The sequence below is a fragment of the Haliotis asinina genome, chromosome 12, assembly GCF_037392515.1.
Source record: "Haliotis asinina isolate JCU_RB_2024 chromosome 12, JCU_Hal_asi_v2, whole genome shotgun sequence".
Taxonomy (NCBI): Eukaryota; Metazoa; Mollusca; class Gastropoda; order Lepetellida; family Haliotidae; genus Haliotis; species Haliotis asinina.
Window position 1 is genome coordinate 23,369,247 of NC_090291.1, and position 25,375 is coordinate 23,394,621.

General features: G+C 39.9%; 1 protein-coding gene across 3 annotated transcripts in view; it reads left to right on the plus strand.

Moving 5' to 3' along the window:
- LOC137257619 (E3 ubiquitin-protein ligase RNF31-like) overlaps nt 1-25,375 on the plus strand; it is a 375,097-nt gene that overhangs the window by 120,358 nt on the left and 229,364 nt on the right. For all 3 annotated transcript variants that reach the window (XM_067794941.1, XM_067794942.1, XM_067794943.1), the window contains exons 10-11: nt 1,521-1,792; nt 6,773-7,126. In XM_067794941.1, coding sequence (XP_067651042.1) covers nt 1,521-1,792; nt 6,773-7,126 — 626 coding nt within the window. The remainder of the gene's footprint in view (nt 1-1,520; nt 1,793-6,772; nt 7,127-25,375) is intronic.

Sequence of the window (25,375 nt, forward strand, 5' to 3'; positions counted from 1 at the left end):
CCCACCCATCAACCTAACCTAATCTATACCTAACCTAACCTAACCTATACCTAACCTATACCTAACCTATACCTAACCTATACCTAACCTATACCTAACAACCTAAGTTGACCCCAAATCCTACGAAGACATGGCTCTGATTTCAAAGCCTATGACTAAAAACAAATAAATATATTAACTTCCTGTGGTAAACTAACAAAAACTTATCTACTTGGTCTGGATCACCAGGACTCAAACAACTAAAATAAACGTCCTCACCTCTGGTGGACCAGTGGACTAAAGACAAGGAGTGCTATGTAGTTGCTCCTTTTATAGGGCTAGAGACAGGCAGTGCATGGGCTGCACATGCCAGGCAGACCACACTAACCTGCCGGGTGTGTTGTGGCTATGCATATCAGCATAGCCAGGAACACAGTAATAGCCCATATTGAACTATATCCAACCCTAAACTACCACACATGAAATGCTGTAATATATGTATTGACATCGGCCTCTTTTCCATTTACATCTTTACGACACAATTAAATAATCAGTACTTGTTTGTGAGACTAGACAGTTTCCTGTCATATCCGAGACCTGCCAGGGAAATCAGGCATGATTAGCACTAATTAGCCTCTCCGCAGCAATCAGGCAGTCAGTGAGGGGTCCCAGGTGTTGGGCAGTGGAGCGGCTCCAGGGCTTAATGAGTTAATTCTAATTAAAATATTTTGGCTTTTCCATGGCAACAAGTTTGACTTGGACTGAAATTGGTGGTTGTGTTCCTTTCAGGAGCAGAAATTTTAATACCTCTTGTTGCTTTCCTTACACTTTTCTATGTACACACCAAAACATTTGGCATAATCATAACTTGTAGACAAATTCATGAAAGATAAATTGCTGTTGCGATATTGATGACTTTGTCTTCTTGTCATAGCTTTTTGACTTTTTTTGTTGGTGTTAGCTCAAAGACCTGAATGGCCATTCAACAAGAGACACATTAAAAAATTCAAAGTGTAAAGAAATTTGGAGACAGTCTAATAGATGGCATTATGTGTTCATAGCTCTTGTCTGTTGGGGGTTGGATGGCTGACTTGGTGTCCTGGTGATAATGTGCCTAACTCTGGCTTTGAGTCCTTTAGGAATCTGCTGTTTACCGAGAACGTTTAGCACTTGGTCTTTTCCATTATGGCCCATGTGGCATAATGGCTGAAGCTGAGACAATAGAAACTGTTTTGATTAGATTTAAGTAAGAATTCTTTCGCATTATAAATTGGGGTACATGATGACTTCATCTTAAACCCAGTCATTTACTGCAAGTTTCCAGTATTCTTCTTTTATTTGAAATCCACTTTTCAATATCCACCTGAAATGAATGAAATAACAATTTCTGAGTAATAACCATGTACTATATTTTATGAATGACCATTATGATTTGGGAAGTAAATGGCATCAGGGAAGTATTTGTGAGCATATAATATGACCAGGTAGTGCAGCATATTATTAGTAATGGAGACTCATATTGTACCATGTGTTAATTGCAGCTTGCAGGAATCCATTGTCAACTACTAGCCCCAAATCTGGCTTCAACCCAGACAGACAAGCTGATCATGGCAGTCAGTGGCAGTGTGAGCACTGTACCATGTTCAATGACAGTAACACAAGGATATGTGACATGTGTCATCGTACAAGTGACAATGTAAAGTTTGTCAATGACATCTGCTCAACTGAGGAGATAAAAGAGAATGAAGAAACCTTTGTTGTATGTTCAAATATACCCATGGTTGGGACAAAGATTGCTCAGGAACAAGACCAGGTAAACCTTATTCTTTAAATCTTTCATGTTTTGTGTATACTAAACATTAAAGGCCTAATATTTTTATCCCCCTGCATGCAGGCGGATATAGTTGATGCCTCATCTGTCTGCCTCATCCATCCGTCATCATTTTGTTTCCGGAGCATAACTCAAAAAGCGTTCAATATTTTTAGACCAAATTTGGTAGATCACTAAATTGCATTTCAGATAACTGAACCTATGATTCTGCCTTTCACTGTGTACATTTCTAGAGTTCTTAACATATAATATAATATATAATAATATACTTCTTAATATATTTCAGCAAAACTTGGCAGATCTGTGAGGCAGACCCTAAAGTGGTGCCTTTTGCTATTTACAGATTTATGTGATTTGTCATTTTCTCAGTTTCCATGGATATGATTCTGACTTAGCCTCAGTAGGTAGGGATGGGCTTCATTTCTAGAGCACAACTTGAACACTTCTTAATATCTTTCAGTAAACCTTGACAGATATGTGAGGCAGACCCTGAAGTGGTGCCTTTTGTTATCAACCGGCATGTAATGCGGGGGGATATAGTCGACGGCTCATCTTTCCGTCTGTCCGTAATCATTTTGTTTCAGGAGCATAACTCAGAAACCATTCAATATTTTTAGACCAAACTTGATAGATATAGTAATCTCAGCCTATGGTTGTGCCTTTCGCTATTTACAGATATTTTACATTTTTATTTTTTTGTTTTTCCATGGAACACTTTGGTGTGAGTCTAATGGTGGGGCGGGCTTCGTTTCTGGAGCATAACTCAAAAACCGTTAAATTTTTTTCTGCAAAACTTGGTAGATATATATGTGGCAGACCCCAAAGTGGTGCCTTTTGCTATTTCCAGGTTTTAGTGATTTATCATTTTCTCAGTTCCCATGGAAACGTTTTTGACTTACTCTTAAAAGTGAGAGGTGTGTTTCCGGAGCAGAACTCAAAAACTTGTTAATATCTGTCAGTAAAACCTGGTAGACATGTGTGGCAGACCCCAAAGTTTTGCCTTTTGCTATTTCCTTTTTTTTTTTTTTCTGAAGTGTTATTTTCTCGGTTCTATGAACATGTTGCTGACTTCGTTTCCGGAGCACAGCTCGAAAACCATTCAGACTTGGCCTAAAAACACAATAAGTAACTGTCCGATGATTTGTCCTTTCAAAAATGTGGGAGCTGGAGGGATATGTCATCTTCTGATGACTGTTGTTGTGATTTATTATTTTATCGGTTTCCATTGAAACGCTTCGGACAAAGTCTCAAAAGTGAGAGGTGTGTTTCGTTTCCGGAGCAGAACTCAAAAGCCATTCAATATTTTCCTGCAAAACTTGGTAGATATATCAGTCAGAACCTGAAGTGGTGCCTTTTGCTATGTACAGGTTCTTGTGGTTTATTTTTTTCTCGGTTTCCATGGAAACGTTGTGGACCTAGTCTCAAAAGTGAGAGGTGTGTTTCGTTTCTGGAGCAGAACTCAAAAACTTCTAAATATCTGTCTATAAAACGTGGCAGATATGTGTTGCAGGCCCCAGAGTGGTGCCTTTTGCTCTCTACAGGTTTTTGTGATTTATTATTTTCTCAGTTTCCATGGAAACGTTTCAGACTTACTCTCAAAATGGAGGGATGGGCTTCGTTTCGGGAGCGGAACTCAAAAACCATTCAAAATTTTTCTGCAAAACTTGGTAGATATATCAACCAGAACCTATAGTGATGCCTTTTGCTATGTACAGAATCTTGTGATTCATTATTTTCTCATTTTCCATGGAAACATTTTGGACCTAGTCTGAAAAGTGAGAAGTGTGTTTCATTTCCAGAGCACAACTCAAAAAATTCTTACTATCTGTCCGTAAAACTTGGCAGATATGTGTGGCAGACTCCAAAGTGGTGCCTTTTGCTAGTTACAGTTTTTTTGTGATTTATTATTTTCTCGGTTTCTATGAAAACGTTTTGGACTTAGCTTCAAATTGGAGGGATGGACTTCGTTTCCCAGAGCATAACTCAAAAACTTCTAAATGTCTTTCTGCAAAACTTGATAGATATGTAGGGGAGACCCGAAAGTGGTGCCGTTTGCTATTTACAGACTTTTGTGATTTATCATTTTCCCAGTTTCCATGGAAACGATTCTGACTTAGACTCCAAATGAAGGGAATGGCTTCGCTTCTGGAGCAGAGCTCGGAAACTATAGAAGATCTTACAGCAAAACTTGGCAGATATATGAGGCAGACCACAGAATGGTGCCTTTTGTTATTATGTTTTTGCTTTTTTATTTTTCGTTTTTTTTATGGAAACAATTCGGACTTAGTCTCAAAATGGAGAGGTAGGCTTCGTTTCCAGAGCACAACTGGAAAACCATTTCATATCTTTCAACAGATCTTGGCAGATATATGAAACCGATCTTGAAGTGGAGCCTTTTGTTGTCCACAGATATGTGGCATTTATATTTTTCATGACTTCCATGGAAACGATTTAAACTTAATGTAAGAAAACATCAAGTAACTGTCAGATGATTTGTCCTTTCCAATATGTGGGGGCCGGGAGGATATGTCATCATCAGATGACTCTTGTTTAAAGGGGCACTGATGCGGAGCAAATAATGTTTCTCACCAGCGGTCTAATTACGAAACCAAACCGCAAATTGGTCAGCGCCCGCTCCTTCGACCGTGACGGACAAAGGAACTGGGCTCCTGTCCATATTAGCAGAATTTCTTCACCTAAACAGCCAGGAGGCCGGATGCCCATCATATGCCATTTGTTTAAAAATATCCATGGTATTCCTTGTCTGATCATAACCAAATATCCCAGCAATGTAGTTCTTTTTGGATGCTTGGATGGTATAGTTACTGATCCAATTTGATCCTATTTCTGTGTTTTTCACCTCGATATTTAATCATGTTACATGAAAATATGATGTCTACAGACACGTAGCAAGCCAGTTCTTTCAGTACGGAAGATTGCAAAGCTTTATATTTAGGTAGTTTTGAATGTTGGTTGAGCTGGGATAGCAAATATCATACGTAAATTTTGGTAGCTATGGCAGCTACAATGGTTTATTATATATGATAATAAAAACACACTGTTGATTTATTTGAATTCGTAAACAAAAAACGATGATTTTGCCTTAGGTAGAAAAATCTGAAAATTTTCTTATGTGAAAAACCCCTTATTTCACCTATTTACCAAAGTAAGCAGCAAATGCCTGTGTGTATTCCTTATGTAACGAAATTCGGTTGGTATCCTCAAAACAGTTTCGGCCCATAAGTGTTTTCAGGCTGCATGCGACACAGAGATTACATTTTCTTCGCGTTTGATGGTGTAAACCTACACGTGTTATTTGGCATCATTCTCTGGATGGTCAATTAATGAATTTATAACAGGTATAATTAGTAACACCACTTCGGTTACTCAACAAAGGTTCCCATTTGGCATTTCTCCTGTCTGGAGTTAATACTCAACATTATCAATTAAGGTCTGTAATGGCAAATATATTGTATGTTATGTAATATGTGCATGTAAGTGATGCAAGATGGTTTATCAGCTGAGTTACAAAAACAAACATCGATCAAAATATTAACCGATAACACACTGATTGATTAATTACTTTTATCTTCTAGTGGGTTTGTCAAAAGGCAGTGTGTGTAGATGACTACACCCTGTCGTAAAGTGTGAATGCAAAAACAACATCCTCCCTTCAAAGAATTAACCACCCTTGCGTTGATTGATTGCTCATTATTGGTTAAATAAACTACTTAGAATAGTGGACATCATACAGTTAGTTGTAGGTGTGCTATCTTGGGAGACCAATGAGAGGTTTATCTGGTTTTCACCAACGAAAGACGTGAAACGATGTGTTGCTTTTTCGCAAATGAGACAGTTGTAAGTCACGCGACACAGAGCAGGATTATTTACCAGCTGCAGATGAATGGAATACGATTTCTTTTACGTGGATATTGATGCATACATTCCTGAACAAGGTAGTAGCCTGACATTGTTGCTATAAAAGTATTCTGTTTTACATTAATTATTTGCATTTTGTTTTAATATATTTGTTGTAGCATTCAGCAGAATCTGTATGACAGAAAACACACACTAGATCGCGTATGTGTGTGAAATAGGATCCACATTGGCAATCTATACAATGTATAAATGTTGCTGTTATGTGAGAAATTTACTGTGAGTAAAAGCAGATCGTGTGTTCTTTTATTAATTTTCAGAATCATACAAATATGACAATAAACTAATTAGGGTTATGAGACAAAATATAGAGAGACGTACACTGGCTTCGTTATTTTTTCCGTCCTAATAGTTTTTTACCATTTCTACCACTGGCAGATGATTAACCTTCAAAGTGTTTCATTTGTTTTCATAATACATTTGTAATGAAGTAAAAATGACTTCATCTCAGTTGATCTGTCTATAATTAAACTATCAATTGCGCTTACGGACTGCGCAGCAGAGGTCACGAACCAGTCAAGAATTCTGGGATATCATCCGGGTACTCACAGGAGAAAAACAATAACAAAAGTTTACACCAGTTCACGGAAATTGTTCCGCATCAGTGCCCCTTTAACCCTCAGTAATAATGCAGAAAATATATGAAGGGCAGTGTGGAGCACCAGTGGAAGGTGGTAAGCAAACTTGAATAACAAGCTAAATTGAGGCAGTGTTGGCATGATACAGTAGTTTCAGGGTGGGAATCAATTTTGACTTGATTTCAAAAGGGCTGGGTGGACTTTCCAGAGCACAACTTGGTAGATATATCAATCACTTCTTGAAGTATTGCCTTTTGCCATTTACCGATTTATAGCATTTGTATATTTCTCGATTTCCAATCTTTCAAATTTGTGAGGGTCGAGGGGATTTGTCATTTTCTGATGAATGATTCTTGTTTACCCTTTGAGCATCCAAGAGTAATTCTTCATTGCCTATTTTTCTGGTGTTAGTGTATTAAAATGACACTGTGCTTCATTTGAATTACAGGTGTTCTTAGAAAAGCAGGAAGCCCATCGTCAGTATGAAGAGAGATTGCTTAAGGATTCCAGGGAGAAACAAGGATCAGAATCAACAAAACAGTCAACAAGCAGCAGTGTCAATACTTCTCAAACAGCCATTTATGGCAATAATGTCTCTGGACAGATATCTGATTATCAGAAGTCAGTAGTAAATGATTCTATTCATCAAAATCAGTCACATCTTACTCATGAGGAATTGAGTAGTGAACACAGTTTTCAAAGTAGACAATCTACATTCCAAGAGACAATGGAGAACATCAATGAACAAAGACATGTGAAAAAAAACCAACTTGATGGTGCTGACTTACTGCAGGTTATAAAGGTAATTATTGGTCTTTATTGTTTCATGTTTCTGCCTGATACACTTTAAATACACTTTTGAAGGATGGCTTAAAGTTGATTATTAACAAAGATATTTCATACTGGAAGAATTTGATGGTACCAATAACATCTCGAAAAGGGACTAATGAAAGTAGCTAATTATTAAGTTTGGGTATGAGTCATTTTTGTATGACGTAGGACATTATTTCAGTGGGAGGAGCCTAAATTGTCATGACTTCTTTTTTGTTAGTTGTCCGGTGAGAGGTGCGCGATTCGTTTACTTGAGAGGTTCTCTCTATATATTGAGAGAATGGTTCGGATGAACTTATAGTATCAGAAGTTGTACGAGAAACCAACAAGTTCTTCCCGGACATTGTAAGCTAATGGTGTGCGTAGACCAGAACTTAAGAAATATCCGAGGACCTTTGTTTGTTAAAACCCATTCCAAAAATAAAAGGACTTGAATGCCATACTAGACTTATCCTTGAGTATACCGTCTGGCTACATCATCCCCAGACAATGAGTGGAGGAAATACAGATTGCCTAGGGAGAAGGGTGTAACACCCCGACACCCTCAGGTAACACTTCACTGCCATTACCAATCTGCACCAATTAACTACTGGTTTCCTGTATAAAGTGCCCGCCATTTTTGTATCGTTGTTTTAGATGTACTTATATAGCTATCTAGTCTTTCATTCACCTGATGAAGGAGAAAACATACCTATCTTTAAACATTGTGCTCCTGACAATATCAATTACAATGTCTTTACCCCCCACAGCAATGAAGTATAGAATATGGAACAATCTGGGTGGTGTCTGATATGTCAAGCATGATCTCTTCATGTGCAGTTTGGGTTTTGGTTTTTTAGGGTCTTTTTCTTGTGCGGTTTCCATGGAAACATGACTTAGGTTGTGACTATGACTTATGATGAGGATGTCGTCTTATCTGGAGCAGATCTCTCAAACTATACATGCTGGCTTCGTTAACCTTGGTGCTTATGTCTAGCATGATCCCTAGATGTGCCTTTGGGGATAAGACCCAGAAATGAATAATTTTTTTTTCTTAGTAGTTTCCATGGAAACATGACTTAGGTGGTGACTATGAGGATGTCATCTTGTCTAAAGCTTGTTTGACTTTGATTGAAATTGTGCTCTTTTGAGAGTAGGACTTTAAAACCATTCACTATTTCTTCACCAAACATGGCACATAGATAGGCTTGGTGGTATAATGGTGCCTTTTGGTTGGTTTGGATTTCTGAAAAAAACATGTTCAACCTCGACTGAATTTGGTGATAATTTTTTTTTTAATGCAGCAGAAAAGTAGATCTTTACAATACTCTCCTTCCACTCTGCCATATGCACACCAAAACATTGACATACTGTAATAATAATAATTAGAATATAAATTCATGAAGAGTATTTTGCCGTTGCAGGAGATATTGATGACTTCTTCTTCAGTATAGCTTTAAAACTTAAACAGTTTAACACACATATGAATTGCAAATACCATTCAGGACAAAATTAATGAACTACTGTAAGTGATCACTCGAGTTGTATCCAAACATGTATCCCTCATGAACATTATCACCACATTAACAATAAACTTTCCAATTTTAACATGTAATTTCAGTTTATTCACAGGTAACTTTTTAGTGGAAGGTTTTCACCATGAAGGTGAAATACGATACCCTTTGAGGTTTTGTATTTATACAGTAATGTTTATGTAAGAACTTACCGAGAGAGTTGCAACTAAAATTTGTAATAATTTTTTTGTGAACATAGATCATGGGTTGGTTCATGCCGTCACCGATTTGGTGAACTGTTTTTGGTTAAGTGTTCCTTTTTCTACTCCCTCAGGGATCATTCAGTTATGCAGCCTGTTAGGAAATCACTCACACTGCCAGCACATCTTCACGGGTAGCCATTTTACAGCCTGTTGGGAAATCACTCACACTGCCAGCACATCCTCACGAGTAGCCATTTTACAGCCTGTTAGGAAATCCTTCACATTGCCAGCACATCCTCACGAGTAGCCATTTTACAGCCTGTAAGGAAATCCTTCACATTGCCAGCACATCCTCACGAGTAGCCATTTTACAGCCTGTAAGGAAATCCTTCACATTGCCAGCACATCCTCACGGGTAGCCATTTTACAGCCTGTAAGGAAATCCTTCACATTGCCAGCACATCCTCACGGGTAGCCATTTTACAACTGGCTGAACTGAGATAATCTGGATTCAAGTATCTTGTCCAAGGATACTGCGCACATGGAACTACCTTGGGACCCAAACCTGCAGTTTGATAGGCAGACACTTTACCACTTTACCGAATGGTAATCATAAGAATTGTGAGTTCTATCCACTGCATAAAATGATGTCAATAGTTCTGATACAAATACGAAATTGTCAGAGACTTGTGGAATGCACAGCTACAGTACAAGTATCTACTCAAGCCCGCCTGTCAAAGTGCACAACTGACAAAAATCACTGTTGGAAGTGCAAACATCCCCTTCTCTTCAGTCGTAAAAAGTCTTGGTGTCCTTTTAGGTTCGGGACTAACGATGGGCGCTCACATAAGTTATTTGTGTAAAATCTGTCATCTACATCTTAGAAATATAGGAAATATCCGTCACCTCATCATGGAAGACACTGCTGCACTCCTAGTCCGCTCTCTGATTTTCTCTCGCATAGATAACTGCAACAGCCTTCTCTGTGGAATTTCCAAAAGTCAAATCCAACGTCTACAGAAAATTCAGAATCATGCCGCTTGTGTTGTCACTCGCTCATCTTCATCATCCAGTGTCTCCTCTATCCTGACTTCTCTTCATTGGCTCCGGGTCCAAGAATGAATTGACTTAAAATACTGTGTCTCAAGTACAAATCTCTCCACAACTCCTCTCCAAAGTATCTCCAGAATCTTGTCAAGCCACACATCCCATCCTGCCCTCTTCGTTCGGGTAGCAACTTACAGCTCGACATCTCAAGAATTAGTCTAGAAGCTTTCGAAGGACACTCTTTCTCTCACAATTCTGCTGTGCTCTGGAACTCTCTACCTCTCCATGTGAAAACAGCTTCATCTTTCAATCTCTTCAAGTCATGTCTCAAAACACATCTTTTCAAGCGCTATCTCTAATATATTCTTTTCATCTTCACTGTGTACCAGCAATGCTTTTACCTCAATTTGTACATATTTGTAAATTTTCTGTTCTGTACATCATATATTCATGTTTGTCATGTGCATTTAGCATGTGCCCAGCACATGGAGTTGTGCGCTTTACAAGCACTCTTATTATTATTATTATGTTTTACAGATTAAGAGAGAAATGCAGCAGAGAGGGTTCAGGTGATCCTGGCACAGTCAGGCCAGTAAAGCTCATCATTAGCTCAGGGCCCTCGCCCCCTCTACATGCAGCCCAGACAGCAAATGGGACTTCTCCCAGGAAACACTGCCTAGTCAAACCCACCAAGAAGTTTCCGGAGAATATGGAGGCTCCCCAACACTGCAGCTTTCTGCATTACCCAGATTGTCAGAAGGGCTGTGCTCCCAGTGGAGAACCCGGGCACTCTCCTGATCTGTACCAAGAGATCAGGAGGTACCAAACCAAGGGTACCGAGAACAATGGGGAGCCTGACAACAGTGTACTTGGGATGCAAGCGAGACATTTCAAAGGCGAGGTCTGCATATTTATCATGCTTTTCCTGAATCTTGCTAATCACATTGCTGTCAAAAGGGACAGAAAATTCTATGATATAAATAATTTCATTTGTTTTGCCAAAAAGGACAAGATCAGGTTTGTTGGCTGGAATTCGTCTCAGGCTGTATATTGGCCTATTCCAGAGAAGTTTAAAAGCATCATTTTCCAAGATGCCCTGGACATGTTCAGGGTCGTACCATGGAAGGACCTCAGGGTCAAAGCCACAGGCATGGCGGAGACGATAGTAAAAACAGCGAGCCATGCCATCATGTCTTTTAAGATGTGCTGTTTGTGCCAAGGAAGGGCATCCACTGACAAGGTGTTGGACATTCTCTGTAAATTCATTGCAAAGACGACATTTCATGTTCACATTTTGATTTAGAATTAGATTCTGGCGATTGCGAGTGGGAAGTGACTGGTCCAGAGCAGCAAAAAGGAAGCCCTCAGTTTCACATTTGAGACCAGCCGACTTCATCCAGGCAAAGGAGTTGGTTGGCTTGCTGTTCACCATCAACAAAATCAACTTCAAATTTCAGATTGTGTCCAACAACCTTGGCACACTTAAAATAGCTGTGGAATTCCTTGCTTCCATCATGAGTCTTGACGTGCATCACCAGAGGATCATCCGATAAATAAATATGTACAAAAGTACACAATATAATTCTGTCATGAAGAGCTTCCACATTAATCAAACCCCGTCCTCCCGAATTGATTGGCATATATAAACAATTAAGAGAGGAACGAGGGTGGTGTGCTCTGTTATCAGACATGATCCTTCTGGTCAGGCTGTCAAGACCCTGGATGTCTTGTTTTGTCCAATCAACTACTCCAAAAGTGTAGGAGAGGACTGGCACAGCAAAAGTATTGGTGGCTTTGACCTTGTTTCGAGCATTTAGCTCTGAGCTCCAGATTTTCTTTAAACAAGATTTATACTGGGCCTGAAGTTTATCTTGAACCTGGGCATTCTGGAGCTTGTCTCGAACTTGCATTCCAAGATAGGTATAGACCTTATAGACCTGATCTTCCACAAGATGCTCAATAACTCCTCCCCCTTGGAACCTGACCGATCCATCATTGGTTACCTTGCTACGTTTCAAATGAAGAGTATTACATTTGTCAAGTCCAAATGTCATGCCAATATCATTAGAGAAGGACTCGACAAGGAGAACCTGTTCTTTCAAATTGGTCTCTCCTTTCTCAAGGAGCTCGATGTCATCCATGTAGAGGAGATGAGAAAGAGGTGTTGGGGATCTGTGCTGAGGCGGCCCGGGATTTAAAAACTCAAAGCAAAAGACTGAAAGGAGTTCCCCTGGAAAATTCCCCTTCTGATTGGAATAGATTCTGAAGTCTGCACCTGCCCTTGCGAGTACAACTCAAGTTTAGTTGACCAGCAACTCATTAAAGACTTGAGTAAATCAAGTAGTCGCTCAGGACACTTTTCAGGCAATCTGGTGAGATGTAACAGACAAACAACCTAGTTACTTTCTCATGCATTGCATGGTCATAATGACTGACCCATGGTGCCTCCAGGTTACAATTGCCGGGTACAGACCACAACTGTTTCCAGAACCTTTCATTGGCAGCCATTGGAGGTCATTTATCGTGCTTATCAACACCACTTGTCTTGAGTTGCCTGTAAAATTGCTTCTCATTATTTCTAAAGAGTTTATTTTGTTTAATAAATTTATTTTTCTTTTCCCACTTTTTATTTCTTTCAGTCCAAACTTTTATTTTTGCCTTAAGGGAATGGACAATTTGGAGAAGTACCTTTTCTTTTGTTGTCTTGTACTGTAAGTTTAATTTTCTCCAAATTGCCTTTTGTCATTTAGACGTGGGATTCCCTGATGATCTTAATTTCAGGCACAGCTCTATCCAGGATATATGTTTTCTTGTTTGTATTAATTTAACTTGGAACTGGTTTTTCTTTGGTTTATTGTTCTTAGTAGTGGAAGACTTTTCTTTGGAAACCATGTAAAGTTCCTGCAAGGTTCGAGCGGTAGCATAGACACAACAATTTTCTTCGTGTAATGAACAGTTCGCAGAAAGTTTTAGAGAGATAATTTCATTAAAGCTTGATGTGGAAGGTCCATTGGATGGAAGTTATATGCTACTCAAAGCAAGAATAAAAATTATAATGGCCATGACTACAAATATAAATAACAGTGAGAGAGAGTGATTATATAACAACTTGAGCCAACATTTCATAATAACAAGAAAGAACCCACACAAAAACTGCAGGAATGTCACTTGAATTGCTGACCAATAAGGTCAAATTGACCTACTGTCAGAAGTGAACATTTCAATGCCAACATTGGACTAATGACAGATGTAGCCACCTCAAGCGTGAAGACAAGCAGTATACCTCTGTGTCACTAGACATTGTAAGAAGGCTTGGGGTATTATGTGCCATTCTGTTATGAGATACTGGCTTATTGCTGCATGGTTGTTTGGAGGGGCATGGTTGTTATGAAGGAGACATCCTACCTCATCCCATGAATGTCCGATGGGGGCTAAATCTGATGAAAATGTCAGCCATTCCATGTGCTGAACATTATTCTGTCCAAGGAAGTACTTTGGTGAAAGGAAAATGCACCCCAACCGTGATACCCCAGCCTCCAAATGGCATGTGTTGGTTGACATTAGTGTCAGCAAACCTCTCTCCTGGATGCTGACATGCCATATTTGTCAGGTATCAGTCTTCTATTGGAGTTGTTGATGGAGGCCTGCCAGAATGTGGTTGATTGTTCAGTGGTCCAGTGACAAGACACCGTTTTTATAAACTCCCAATGACACTCTGACTCATGTTTAGTTTCTGCGCCATGCTGAGTATCACCATCTTGAAGCTCTTCCTCAGTCTGTCATGCTCATTTGACATCTTGCCATTACTGAATTTCAAGTGACACTTCTAGTGGCACAACTGGATGTTTCATGTGGAAAATAGCATGCACATCTCATCTTCCAAATGCACAGTGGTGGTGTTTCTTTGAAGCACTCGATGTTGCAGTTTAATATTTTAAAACCCAACCACATGATGACTATTGGCAACAAGGTTATCTGCAGCCTTTATTCAATAAACTACCATACACAGAATGTAAAAATGTAAAGATGTAAATCACACAACCTCATCAATAACATTATGTGATGATATCACATGACCCTTAACTTGTTATCTATACTCATACAATTTCTTTGATGTTTTCGGTACATGTGCATGTGACTTTACTGTCAGACAAAGAAGCTGGGGGAACTCATGTTGAAGCTGGATTCTGACCGGATGATTGTATATCAGTATGCAGACAGTGCATCCTGTATATGTTGTGCATATTTATACTGTGACAAAGGACAGTGGTAAAATGTATAACATGAACATGAACGTCTTGTTGTTTTCGCCTTCTTCTGTAATTAGGGCTTTTGTATAAACACCTGAACCAATATTTCCAAATTTCCACCTTTTTGTACAAAGGTGTAAAAGAAAAATGGCCCATGGTCTTACACATCCGAAAAACATTACAGTGTCTTTGAAGGTCAAGTCCCTGAGGAACTTGACTGATGTGATGGGAATGCTCACCCGCTGTTTGTGGTCACTGAGAGAAACTGACTTCATCTGTGAATCACTTAAATGGAATGTTAGACCTTGTATCACTCGGAGTTATTGTGACAATATCTGATGCTGTTTTACCAGTTGAGACATCAGACTTTGGCGGCATGTTAGAATCCCTTATCTGGTGAACATGCCGTCTCCAGTCTGTTGGACAGTGGACCCTCTCTTGCAGGAACCTGCTTGTGGGAGTCCCTATATGGCCTAGCTGCAACAGCCCATCCAACCTCAAACTCTCAGAGGTGTCAAATAGTGGAACGTTGTTTATCCTGTCGTTTTTCAACAGTTCATCTCGCATTTGGTTTCATCAGGTTGAGACATGTCTGCAATTCCCCATTCATTATCAGCATAGCCGGAGATTCATTTGTAGTGCAGCAAGGAGTATTCCTATAGGTGAACAGGAATCTTGACAAATTCATCCATAACATGAAGAACTTGCTTGCACATATGGACAGATCTTCTGCCAATCCAGATGATACGAAGCCCTTGTCATATGACAAATTCTGTTCGCTCATAGGAATTCTTTGAACTCTGCACTGACAAACTGAGGGGCAATTTTCAGACAAGGTAGACATATTCATAATTACTTCAGACCATTTGGAAAATGCATCTACCACCACAAGAAACTTGTCTGAAGAATGACCTGTATAGTTAACATGTATATGCAGAGATGCTTCCTCAGGCATATTTTTGCATATTTCACATAACACATCCATAATGCAGAGAGTTCATGTCTCCTGTTGTGGAAAGATGTCAATCCATAAGGAGCCTTATCAGGCCAACCTTGGATGGTTGCATGATACACTTGACTCATAAATGGATCTGTTCTAGTTGCAGATTTCATTATTTCACTGGTCACATATTGAGGTTCACATTGTTACACATGGAAGATTCCACCTGAATCCATGTTTTCATTTCCTTGTTCAAGAGGAAGTCTCTAAGGCCCATCAGCATTATAGTGTTCCTTTGTATTCTTGTACATATTCAGGTAGTTATGAGCTGTGAGATAAAGAGTGTATCATTGCATCCAAAGTAAAAAATCAAGGATGCTTATTGTATTTGAGTCCTCCAGCCCATATACAGTCATCCCTTGCAATAGCGCTCTTCGTAATACTGAGGATTCAGTTAAACCGCGTGGTACATGCATTATACAATCACATACAGCTTGAATACACAGATGATGTTAACAGAATATCACGCTTAGACATTGCATTGTGAATGTATTGTGATAGTTACAAGTTGATAAAGTTATCATAAGTATCAGGATTTGTTTAAATTCTACAGTGTGTGGCTTGAATCGCTAACATTCAGGAATATACTGTTTATCTATTTAAAATGGAAAGAATAATATAAAATGGATTTTGTTTTCAGTAGATAATTTACATAAGGCTCAAATTCTTTCATATGTATCCTTGGAGACACTTCTTCCTTCGTTGATCATTAAGTTTGATAGTCCTGACCTAAATAGTATTAATAAATTTCTCAACTTCATGGATGTTAAATGTGACAGGTACTTTTCAGGTTGGAGTAGGGTTTTAAGCATTCTATAGGAATCATAGCATGAGCTATTATCTATAACCGAATGCCAGTTTTGATTAAATATATTAGTAGTTGTTTATCGGAATTGATGCAAAAAAGATTCACATTGCCAACTGACTGATTTAGCCACACAAAACCATAACCATGAGAAAAATAGGAGATTTCAAACATGAGATGTCGATATAACTTTACCCAACTCATCCACATAAAAAAGCATATTGTAAGCTTTCTTAGGTAGTCTATTTTCATGTATACATAGCCAGTATTTTATGCATCTGATATAGGAATTGATATACAAAGGATGTCTCCCACATTCGCCATTTACCATCCAAGTTGGAGTTGACTGTCCCACACAGAGAAAATTTTTACATGCTGATAGATGTATTTCTTTGATACTTTCAACACGCTGGAATACCCCTATGTTGGCTGTATTTGTGAATCAAATAGCTTAAAAAATATTTTTGTGTCAACACACCAAATTTATGTATAACTGACCACAAACTAATTAATGCTTACTTTGCTCTCAAGGTTAGTTCAGCAACCGATTTTCTATTCGAATTAATGGTTGTCTCAAACATAATACCAAGATATGTGTACTGTCTTCTTACAGTCACAAGTTGACCATCAAAAGTCCATCTTTTTCTTGCTGCAACTGGGCCAGCTTTTCTGAAAATTACTCTGTGTGTCTTATCAAGGTTCACTGATAGGTTCCACTTCTTTGTGTAACGTGCTAAAAATTTTAATTGTGTCTGAAGCCCAACAACTGATTCTGATAAAAGATTAAGATTAAGATTTCTATTAGATCTGGAAACATTTGGACACCATTTTCCATTTGCAATAATTTTGTAGCATAATTCATTGATGAAAAAGGAAAAGAGGATGGCTCTGAGAACACAACCTTGTCTCAGGCCAATCGGACAGTCAATAAAGTCAGTTAAATCATCTCCACAGCATACACATGCTTTAACATTGCTTTCAGGACTAAGCCCAGAATTACGTAAACAGTACCATAGTTTTGAACGATCAACAGAATCGAAAGCTTTGCGAAAATCGACTAAGGTAACTTCCATTTACGGTGAGATGAACATTTTTCTACTAGCGCAAGTAGTGTAAAAATGAGTATTTTTTCCTAAAACATGCTTGCGATTCAGAAATAACACCTTTCATATTTGCCCATTTTGATAGTCAGTAATTTAGAACAGTATTAAATACTTTGCCAAGAGTACTCATGAGAGAAATATCTCTGTAATTATCATTGTTTATACAGCCCCCTTTTTATATATACAGATGATAACTGACATTGCCCAGCTGCATGGAAGTATACCAGTCTTGACGAACAAATGTAAGCCCTTATTAAAAAATGGCATAATGGTAGATTGTGAACACTTCAACATTTCTACAACCACTTTGTCCAAACCAGCTGATTTTCCATTTTTTATGTGCGTCAACACTGCACAAATTTCCTGATCTGTAATGGGTGACTCTAATATAAGTGTTTCAGGGTCTGAATCATTTTTAAATTTTACACTTATTGCACCATCTTGTGTGTTAGTGTTTCTACAAATATTATTTAAAAACAGAATCATTTCTGAAAAAAACATGACGTTTTAGTACGTGAGTTTAGTTTTACGCCTCATTCACCCATATTCCAGCTGTATGGCAGCGGTCTGTAAATAATCGAGTCAAGAACAAGACAATCCTGTGATCAACAACAAGAGCCTTCAGGAAAAGGGAATTGATATTATCTTGCAGTGCAGAAAAAACTCAGATCGACCATGGAAAACAGTCAAACTTGAGGATAACATTGATCAAGCATTTTTGTAAGAACTTGTCGGGTGGTAGGATACTTACTCTCAACTGTGTGTGAAAACGTTGCATGGTGTCTCCTCTGGCCTCTATTTATACCTTTTTAATATACTCACAAGACTGAACTTCCTCGAATACAACAATGCAAAGATCATATAACAATACTTTTAATTGAAGATTGGCAATCGGAATGATATTGCCATGGATATTCATCAATACACACACAGTTCCTACAGCTCCCGCAACCAGTTTGTTTACAGGTCTATTTTTAGACCTACGTGGGGGCATGATCATGTGACTATTGTTGACATTCGCTACCTCGCTGACAGTGAAATGCATTTGACGTCCCTATTTTAAGGAACATGATGTTTATTTCATATAGATATTTCTATCGATATTATCAACATCTTCTTTTTACTGAACATTATATTTATGCAGGATTAGCATTTTGAGGATGTGAATCATATGCCCTATAAACCGATGTGTAATTTGGTCACCGATCACGTGACTTGCACTGATTGTGTCTAGAGTCTATCAATCTGACACTTAGTCACCCCACTGCCAGTCTACAATTGGGTCTAAAAACGTGAGTTTGTGATATATATTTATATTTGTTTGTTTTTATGTACATAAGAACATAATATTATTGTTGGCAGTAATTCTTGTGTTTTGAAACATACTTTCATGTGAAATTCATCGGATATGGTTATTCAACTGAGCAGAATTGGAGTAGCCTCCCTTATCTGACCTAGTTTTTGGACACCTGTATATTTCTCTCTTGTATGTGTCTCTCAACAGAAGACATAGTAGGTGTTACCTATACACATTGATACAGTGGCCTTTTTTTTATTGTCTATTATTTAGCACAGGATGGATTTGACTTGTGGTGACACTTTTTCTTTGTATTTTATGTTTTCAAATGTCTTTTATAATCTTGTTTTCACTAAAAAATATAAAATCATCCATTTCAGTAGGCAGTTGAGATATGGTAACAGTGTGCTCATTATGAATCAATATGGGTGATAAGATTAGAATAGCTTCAGCCAATTGTAGAGGCCTGGCAGAAAAGAGAAAACGAAAAGAAATAATGAACCCTTGGCGTAAAAGAAAGTTCTCAGTTATATGCCTGCAAGATATTCATATAGCCAAAGAGGATGATATTACTATGAGAAATGAATGGGGTCTTCAAAGCATTATAGCACCATATAAATCAAACGCAAGAGGGGTTGCTATCCTATTTAACAATAATTTGGAAGTAAATATCCACAAATTCAAGACTGACACCAATGGAAACTATATGATAGCAGATGTAACTCTAGAAGGAATAAGAATCACACTGACTAATATATATGGTCCTAATCAAGATGCACCTGAATTTTATCATGCCTTATTTCACAATATGGAAGAATTTGAAAATGAATCTCTTGTGATATGTGGAGACTGGAACTTAGTTCTTAATCCTTCCATTGACTTAGAAAATTATAAACATATTAATAATCCAAAAGCAAGAAAGGTATTGCTAGATAATATAGAAAAGTATGATTTGATAGACATTTGGAGAGAGAGAAATTATGATGTAAAAAAGTACACATGGTGGAAAAAAAACCCCGAAACAACAGTCCAGACTTGATTTCTTTTAAGTTTCACAAGATATAGCAAACATGACAAGTGACTGTTCCATACTTCCAGGATACAAATCTGATCATTTGGCAATTACTATGTCCTTTTCCAGTGAACTTCATAAGGATACTGGGTGGATACTGGAAATTAAATACATCATTACTATATAATCAAGAGTATGTAAATATGGTCAAGGACATGCTTTTTGAAACAAAATTAGAATACTGTAACTGCACTGAGGATGAACTAGGTCATACTGAGGACTCAAAATTACAACTTAAAATAAGTGACACATTGTTTTTAGAAACATTTTTGATGAAAGTGAGGGGGAAAACAATATCATATTCTTCCTACCTAAAAAAAATCAAAACTGAAAAAATGAAAAATTTAGAAAAAACAATCTCTGCAATAGTAGTATAGGGAATGACAGTTCTAAAACACTTTCAAGAAAAGTCTCTACAAAGCCTTATTTACTAAATAAGGCTTTGGTTGGGCCATTAGCTCTTGCTACTATTACCCCTACTACAAAAAAGTTGGCGTGCCTACTTGCTACTATTACCGTGTGTTGGTGGTAACACTGTGCCTATGTCACGTTTATATCGATGAAACAGTTTAACGTGAACCGCCTATGATCTCTTTGGTGTTCATAATAAAGGCTTGCTGGGCTTTTTGTATCCCCTGTTCTATGTACTTTTTTTTCTCGTCCTCGCTGATAGCAGACTTACGAGACTTGGACCGAATATCTTGTTTCATTCCGTTATATTTTGTGAGTTCAGAGAGGATTGAACGAAACTCCTCTTCTGAGATCTTACTATCAGAGAGTGCCGTGGAAATACGCTCACTCACTGTGTTCAGCTTTGCTTCGGCCAGAACCCTGATCTCGTCGTGTTTCAATGCCTTACGATGCAGTCTGCGTGATACCAACTTAAGCGCCAACCCTAACACCCCCGCTATCCCAGCTGTTATTTCAAAACCTAGCACTATAGGTGCAGCCACGATGGTGGTTAACAACCCAACACCTGCAGCCCCTAGTCCCATGCTGGTTGCCATAAGGGTAGTGTCAGCCCCGTCCACGATATTGAAAGCTCTATTGTACTTCTTACATAGTGCTTTCCGCGTGTCACGGTCATGTTCTAGTTGACGTTTCACATCACATAACTGCCTCAAGCGGAACCCATCTACGGTTTCCAACGTCTTCGCTACTTCCTCTACGACTGGGTACAGGCCCATCCTATAATATATATTTTGAAAGATATTTTAATTGGGTTTCAGTTAAAAGTTTATTAATGTATTTGAAGTCTACAAGATCTAGACTATTAGTCAGGGTAATAGGTGAGAGTCTAACAGAATTTCCTGTTGTAATAAAAACCCCACTGAGGCTTATTAAGCGGTTTATAGGACCCGCGTGATCCTGTTGTATAACAATACGACAATATTGGTCTTGGTGTTCGTCAAACCAGTGTATTGACACCCCGGGTAAAAATTGGTGTACTCTTGAGGTGTTTTCATTGTCTAAACCAAAGAAGACTTCTATGATGAGTGTGAAAGGGACTAATATTCTATCAAGATATCTGCTATAAGCATTATTGCTAAATGTTAATTTATTTTTTGCTACAGACTTTAACATATTTTTTTCGATACCAAGAGTTATCATACGTAATTCACTCTCCTGAATGAAATCCCCGGGCCAGATACCGTTATTCCTAATCTTAGAGACCAACTCCAATTCTTCCACCCCATCTTTTAATGTGATATAAGGTGAGGTGAAAGTTAAGTTGATCAGCCATTTGGGCTTTTTTAAATCTGATAACGACACCAGTCTGTACACATTGTCTTTGAAGTGCAGGATATATAAGGCGTCTTCCTCACCAGGCTGATCGAATCCCTCCGTATCTCCTAGGTCGTTAAGCGTAGTGTTGGGATGATGACTGGCCATTATTATACTATTACGATATAATTTCCAACTGGTTTTTTGATAATAGTTCAGGGGTGAACTTCATACCCATGAAGTGTATGTTGGCAGGCAGGAAGATATTGGTTAGTGATATCGTGTTTTCCACGATCACGTTGACCCCCTGCAGACTGGTGTTGGAGTCGGAACCCACCCGCACGTAAACGTTGCAAACTTGATACTGGTGTCGTTTCCCCCACCCGAGTTTGATCCCCTTCACGATCTGGACATCATTCCCCGATGGTTCCCCTAGGTAGACTTTGATGATTAGTGTTGAGTTTGCCGGTAGACTCTCTAATATAGTGACCACGCCTTCGAATTCAGACACCAACTGCAATTTCACGTTTTGTATGGTCAGTTTACTCGATAGCATGTGGGCTGCCATAGTGTCGAGTGGGCTGACGACTATGCTACGTCTCTGAGTTGGGACGTAAGCCACGAGCAGGGTTCCATTGTTCACGACTTTGTTTAGGTGGTTGTCTTTGTTATCCGTGAACACGTAGGGAGAGACGAGTCTAATATTGAGAAACCAGTTGTCGTTATCGGGTAACAACACCCACTTGTCATCTTCAGTGAAGACGAGTATATATGGTTTGTTTTGGACGATGGTAGTGCTCTCAACATCGTCTAAGTCGAACAGTTTACCCCCGAACGATGGGTATATTATCCAGTTATTATCACCGGTGTTGACAAGGGCGTACTTATTGTTGACTTTTGCTCTTGTGGTATCTATTATATCACTTAGGGCTCCACCGGAGGGGACTTCAACGCGTTTGTAAATGTTGTTTTTCAGTTGAAAGGCGTACGATGTACCATCTACTCCGGGAGCGTCGAAACCGCGAGTGTCTCCAAGGTCGGAGATCCCGATATTGACGCATTTTTTCACTCCGGGCCCTTGTGCGCTGGTCATTTTACATGAAGTGTTAAGCTGAGGTATCCTATATTTACAGGATTATGATTTATATCTAACACCGATATTGTCAGCTCAGGTATGTTGCCCTGGGTTAATCTCTTATACTGCCGTGGTGAAAACGACTCGGTTCTACCGTCGTTGAATTTCTCAGTTTTCACCGGCACTGCTCTCAGTATAGTGGAAGGGTGACCTCCTTGAATGTTGTACGTTGTGCTCACCTGGCCGAGATGAATGTACAGCTCTCGGTACGGTACTAGATCGGGTAACTTCGTGCCTGTGACGGTTGTTGTTGGTTTTATCTCGTCAGGAGACATACCGAGTATCCTCGCTAATGGTCGGCCGAGCCTCAATGAGGTTCTTCCATTGTTGATTAACACCACTGTACCGTTTGAGTCGTTCATCTTGAGTTCGGCTCCCAGGGGTTTGAAGACCTCGTCGTTTAGAGAGCACACGCTGTAGTAGCCGTCAGTTATCTGGCTGCGAGTTCCACTGACGAACAGTTTATTGTTGCTGACGTTGATGTTAGTCCATTGCGGTAGGTAGGTGATATCGCAGAGTGCGACTTCGAGTTGGCCTGACGTGTTATCGATCGCGTGCGTCAGCTGAACGGCCTCACCGCTCGTTATTCCTGGAAGTGTTATGTACATGTTAGAGTATATATGCTCATTATATAAGAGTTTTAAAATGTTGTTTTACCCTAAACTGGATGTAGATTTCTCCCCCATGAAGATCGTGGTTGCTCCTGAGTTGTATTTCAATGCCCAGCTTTTAGATGTGTTCGATAAGTATAAGCTTTCGGTGACTAACATCAAGGCAGTCCACGCTTGGTTCAACAACCCTATGCAGTTCTGGCAGAATCAATTCAACTTTGCCGTGTGGTGCGCTACAACGGGGTGTGGTGTGACATTGGCCGACACTCGGCGTGGACCGCTGAGTCAGTCTGTGTTCAAGTTCCACGTGTACTACCAGGTCCAGACGTATCCTTAAAGAGATCAGCGCCCCCCTCCCACAGGACAAAGCGTGGGACGCAACAAACAACCCGTACGATAGACGGGCCTACGAACGTATTTGCAATGAATTCGAAATAAACCCGAAGACGGATTGGCGTTTGCCGGGGCTGAACCACGGGTTGGGTATTCCTTATGATGGCGCGCGATCAGTGAAAGAAGTCAGTGATGATTTACTGAAACGAGATATACTACGCCAGGACTTTGCTTTGTCGAGTAATGAATGGAGGGATGATCGTATGAACTTTAAAGGTGGTGTTGCTTTCACAATCCAGAAAGTGGAGCAGTCAACCGCAGACGGGTGGAAAATGTTTATGCTGGACAAGTCGAAAGGATTCACTCGTGCTGGGGTAGTCAGGTTGAACGACTCGATTCGAACGTACGTGTGGGCGCTGTTGGGTGCGCAGTCGATGACGCGTTCCAACATCCTCGGTAAGGGAACTGCTTACGACGCTCAGAAACAGTTCGTTGCCAACGTTGAGGATGCTATCAATTCTCCAGTTGATCTCCCGCGGGCCATCGAACGCTACCAAAACGTGTTAGAATACGCCAGATCGAAAGTCAATTACGTGTTCGGCGTGGGGTTGTACATGGCTCCGAGTGATATGCAACTGAGAGTAAAAAAAGTGGTGGGTTATAACAACAAAATAGTCATAGCCACGAAGGATCAAAAGTTGGGTATCAACCCCGATATTAACACCACCTATATCCCACACATCCCACCACGTAAAACGGGTATAGTGACGTCACCCCCGGAGTCTAAAGTTAATGTGGAGGTACCCCCCACACACCCTCATATGCATGTGGGGGTATCCCCCACACCCCCCTATCAGCAGCATATTGATATTAAAACGGCCCTGGTGGTTGGTGGGGTAGCTTTGGGACTTATTTGGTTAAAGATTTTTTAGCCGCTACGTACAACAGACCCACCACGGCGACGATGGCTGCCCACAGGTTTTGACTGAGCCACATGGCAGTTTTAGACAGAGCGCTCAACAACCACGAGACGATGCTACCCAGGATGCCGGGAAGGGCTTCGGCGGCTTTACCAGCCAGTTTAGCTAGGCCTTCCCCGAGTTTTTTTATCCAGTCTTTAACACCCCAACCGCCACTTGGGGTTCCGCCGCCGGCAGGCACCACAGTACCCCCTGTCAGTGACACCACCAGGGTTGATATGATGAAACCCAGTGCAGTCAGAATGCTGGCGATGGTGATCCCTTGCTCCCGGAACAATATCCGAATCCTGTCTGCTAACGTGGTGTCTCGGTAGAGGACTTGATTGATGGTTTCCCGCACACGGTTGGTCTGGGATCGAAGCTTTTCTTTGTAGCCGGACGCTGTTTCCAACCAGACCTGCCTTTCATCTTCCAAAGTTCCTCGATGGTGGCTTTCAGAGACTCGTCCTCAGTTTCACCTAGTTTTTTCTTTTCATAGGCGATTTTGTCGTCTATCTCACTCACTTTGGCCGTGCTTTTCCAGAGATGACCACGAATGGTTTGCATCAACAGGTCCAACCCCTTCAGTTCCCGAAAGGTAGTTTCGAGGCCAGGGAAGGGCTTGTTCTCGTAGTCGGCCAACACCTTTTCAATATTATAAGTCATGTTTTGAACCGATGTGGCGTCCCTGATGCCTTCCAGATCTTGACGGGCCTTCGGGGGAATCTTAGGCCGCGTGCCACCGTACTCTGTGAAACCTAGTTCATTTTGGACAAAGCTATTATAATATCTACCGGCCAGTGTTGATAAAGCAAGCGGTTCTCTCCTTTTTTGATGAAAGAGATCGATCCCCGGGTGATCCTTCAAACGCAGCTTACCCTTGTCAAGGGTAAACTTGTTATAGTCTCGCCCCAACGGCTCTACGTAATTCTTATCTTTTTGTAAATCATCATAAAATTTGTTGACGGCGTCCTTCAAGAGTGTGGTCCTTGGTGAGGTCTCCTGCTCGACAGCCGGCTGTAGGCTGAATGAGGTCTCCTGCTCGGCAGCCGGCTGTAGGCTGAATGAGGTCTCCTGCTCGGTCTCTGCATCATTCTTAGGATAATCCCGCTCATTATTCATAATTTCATCCCCCATATTATCCATAGGTATGCCTTCAGCCATTATTTAGTATTAAAAATATATTT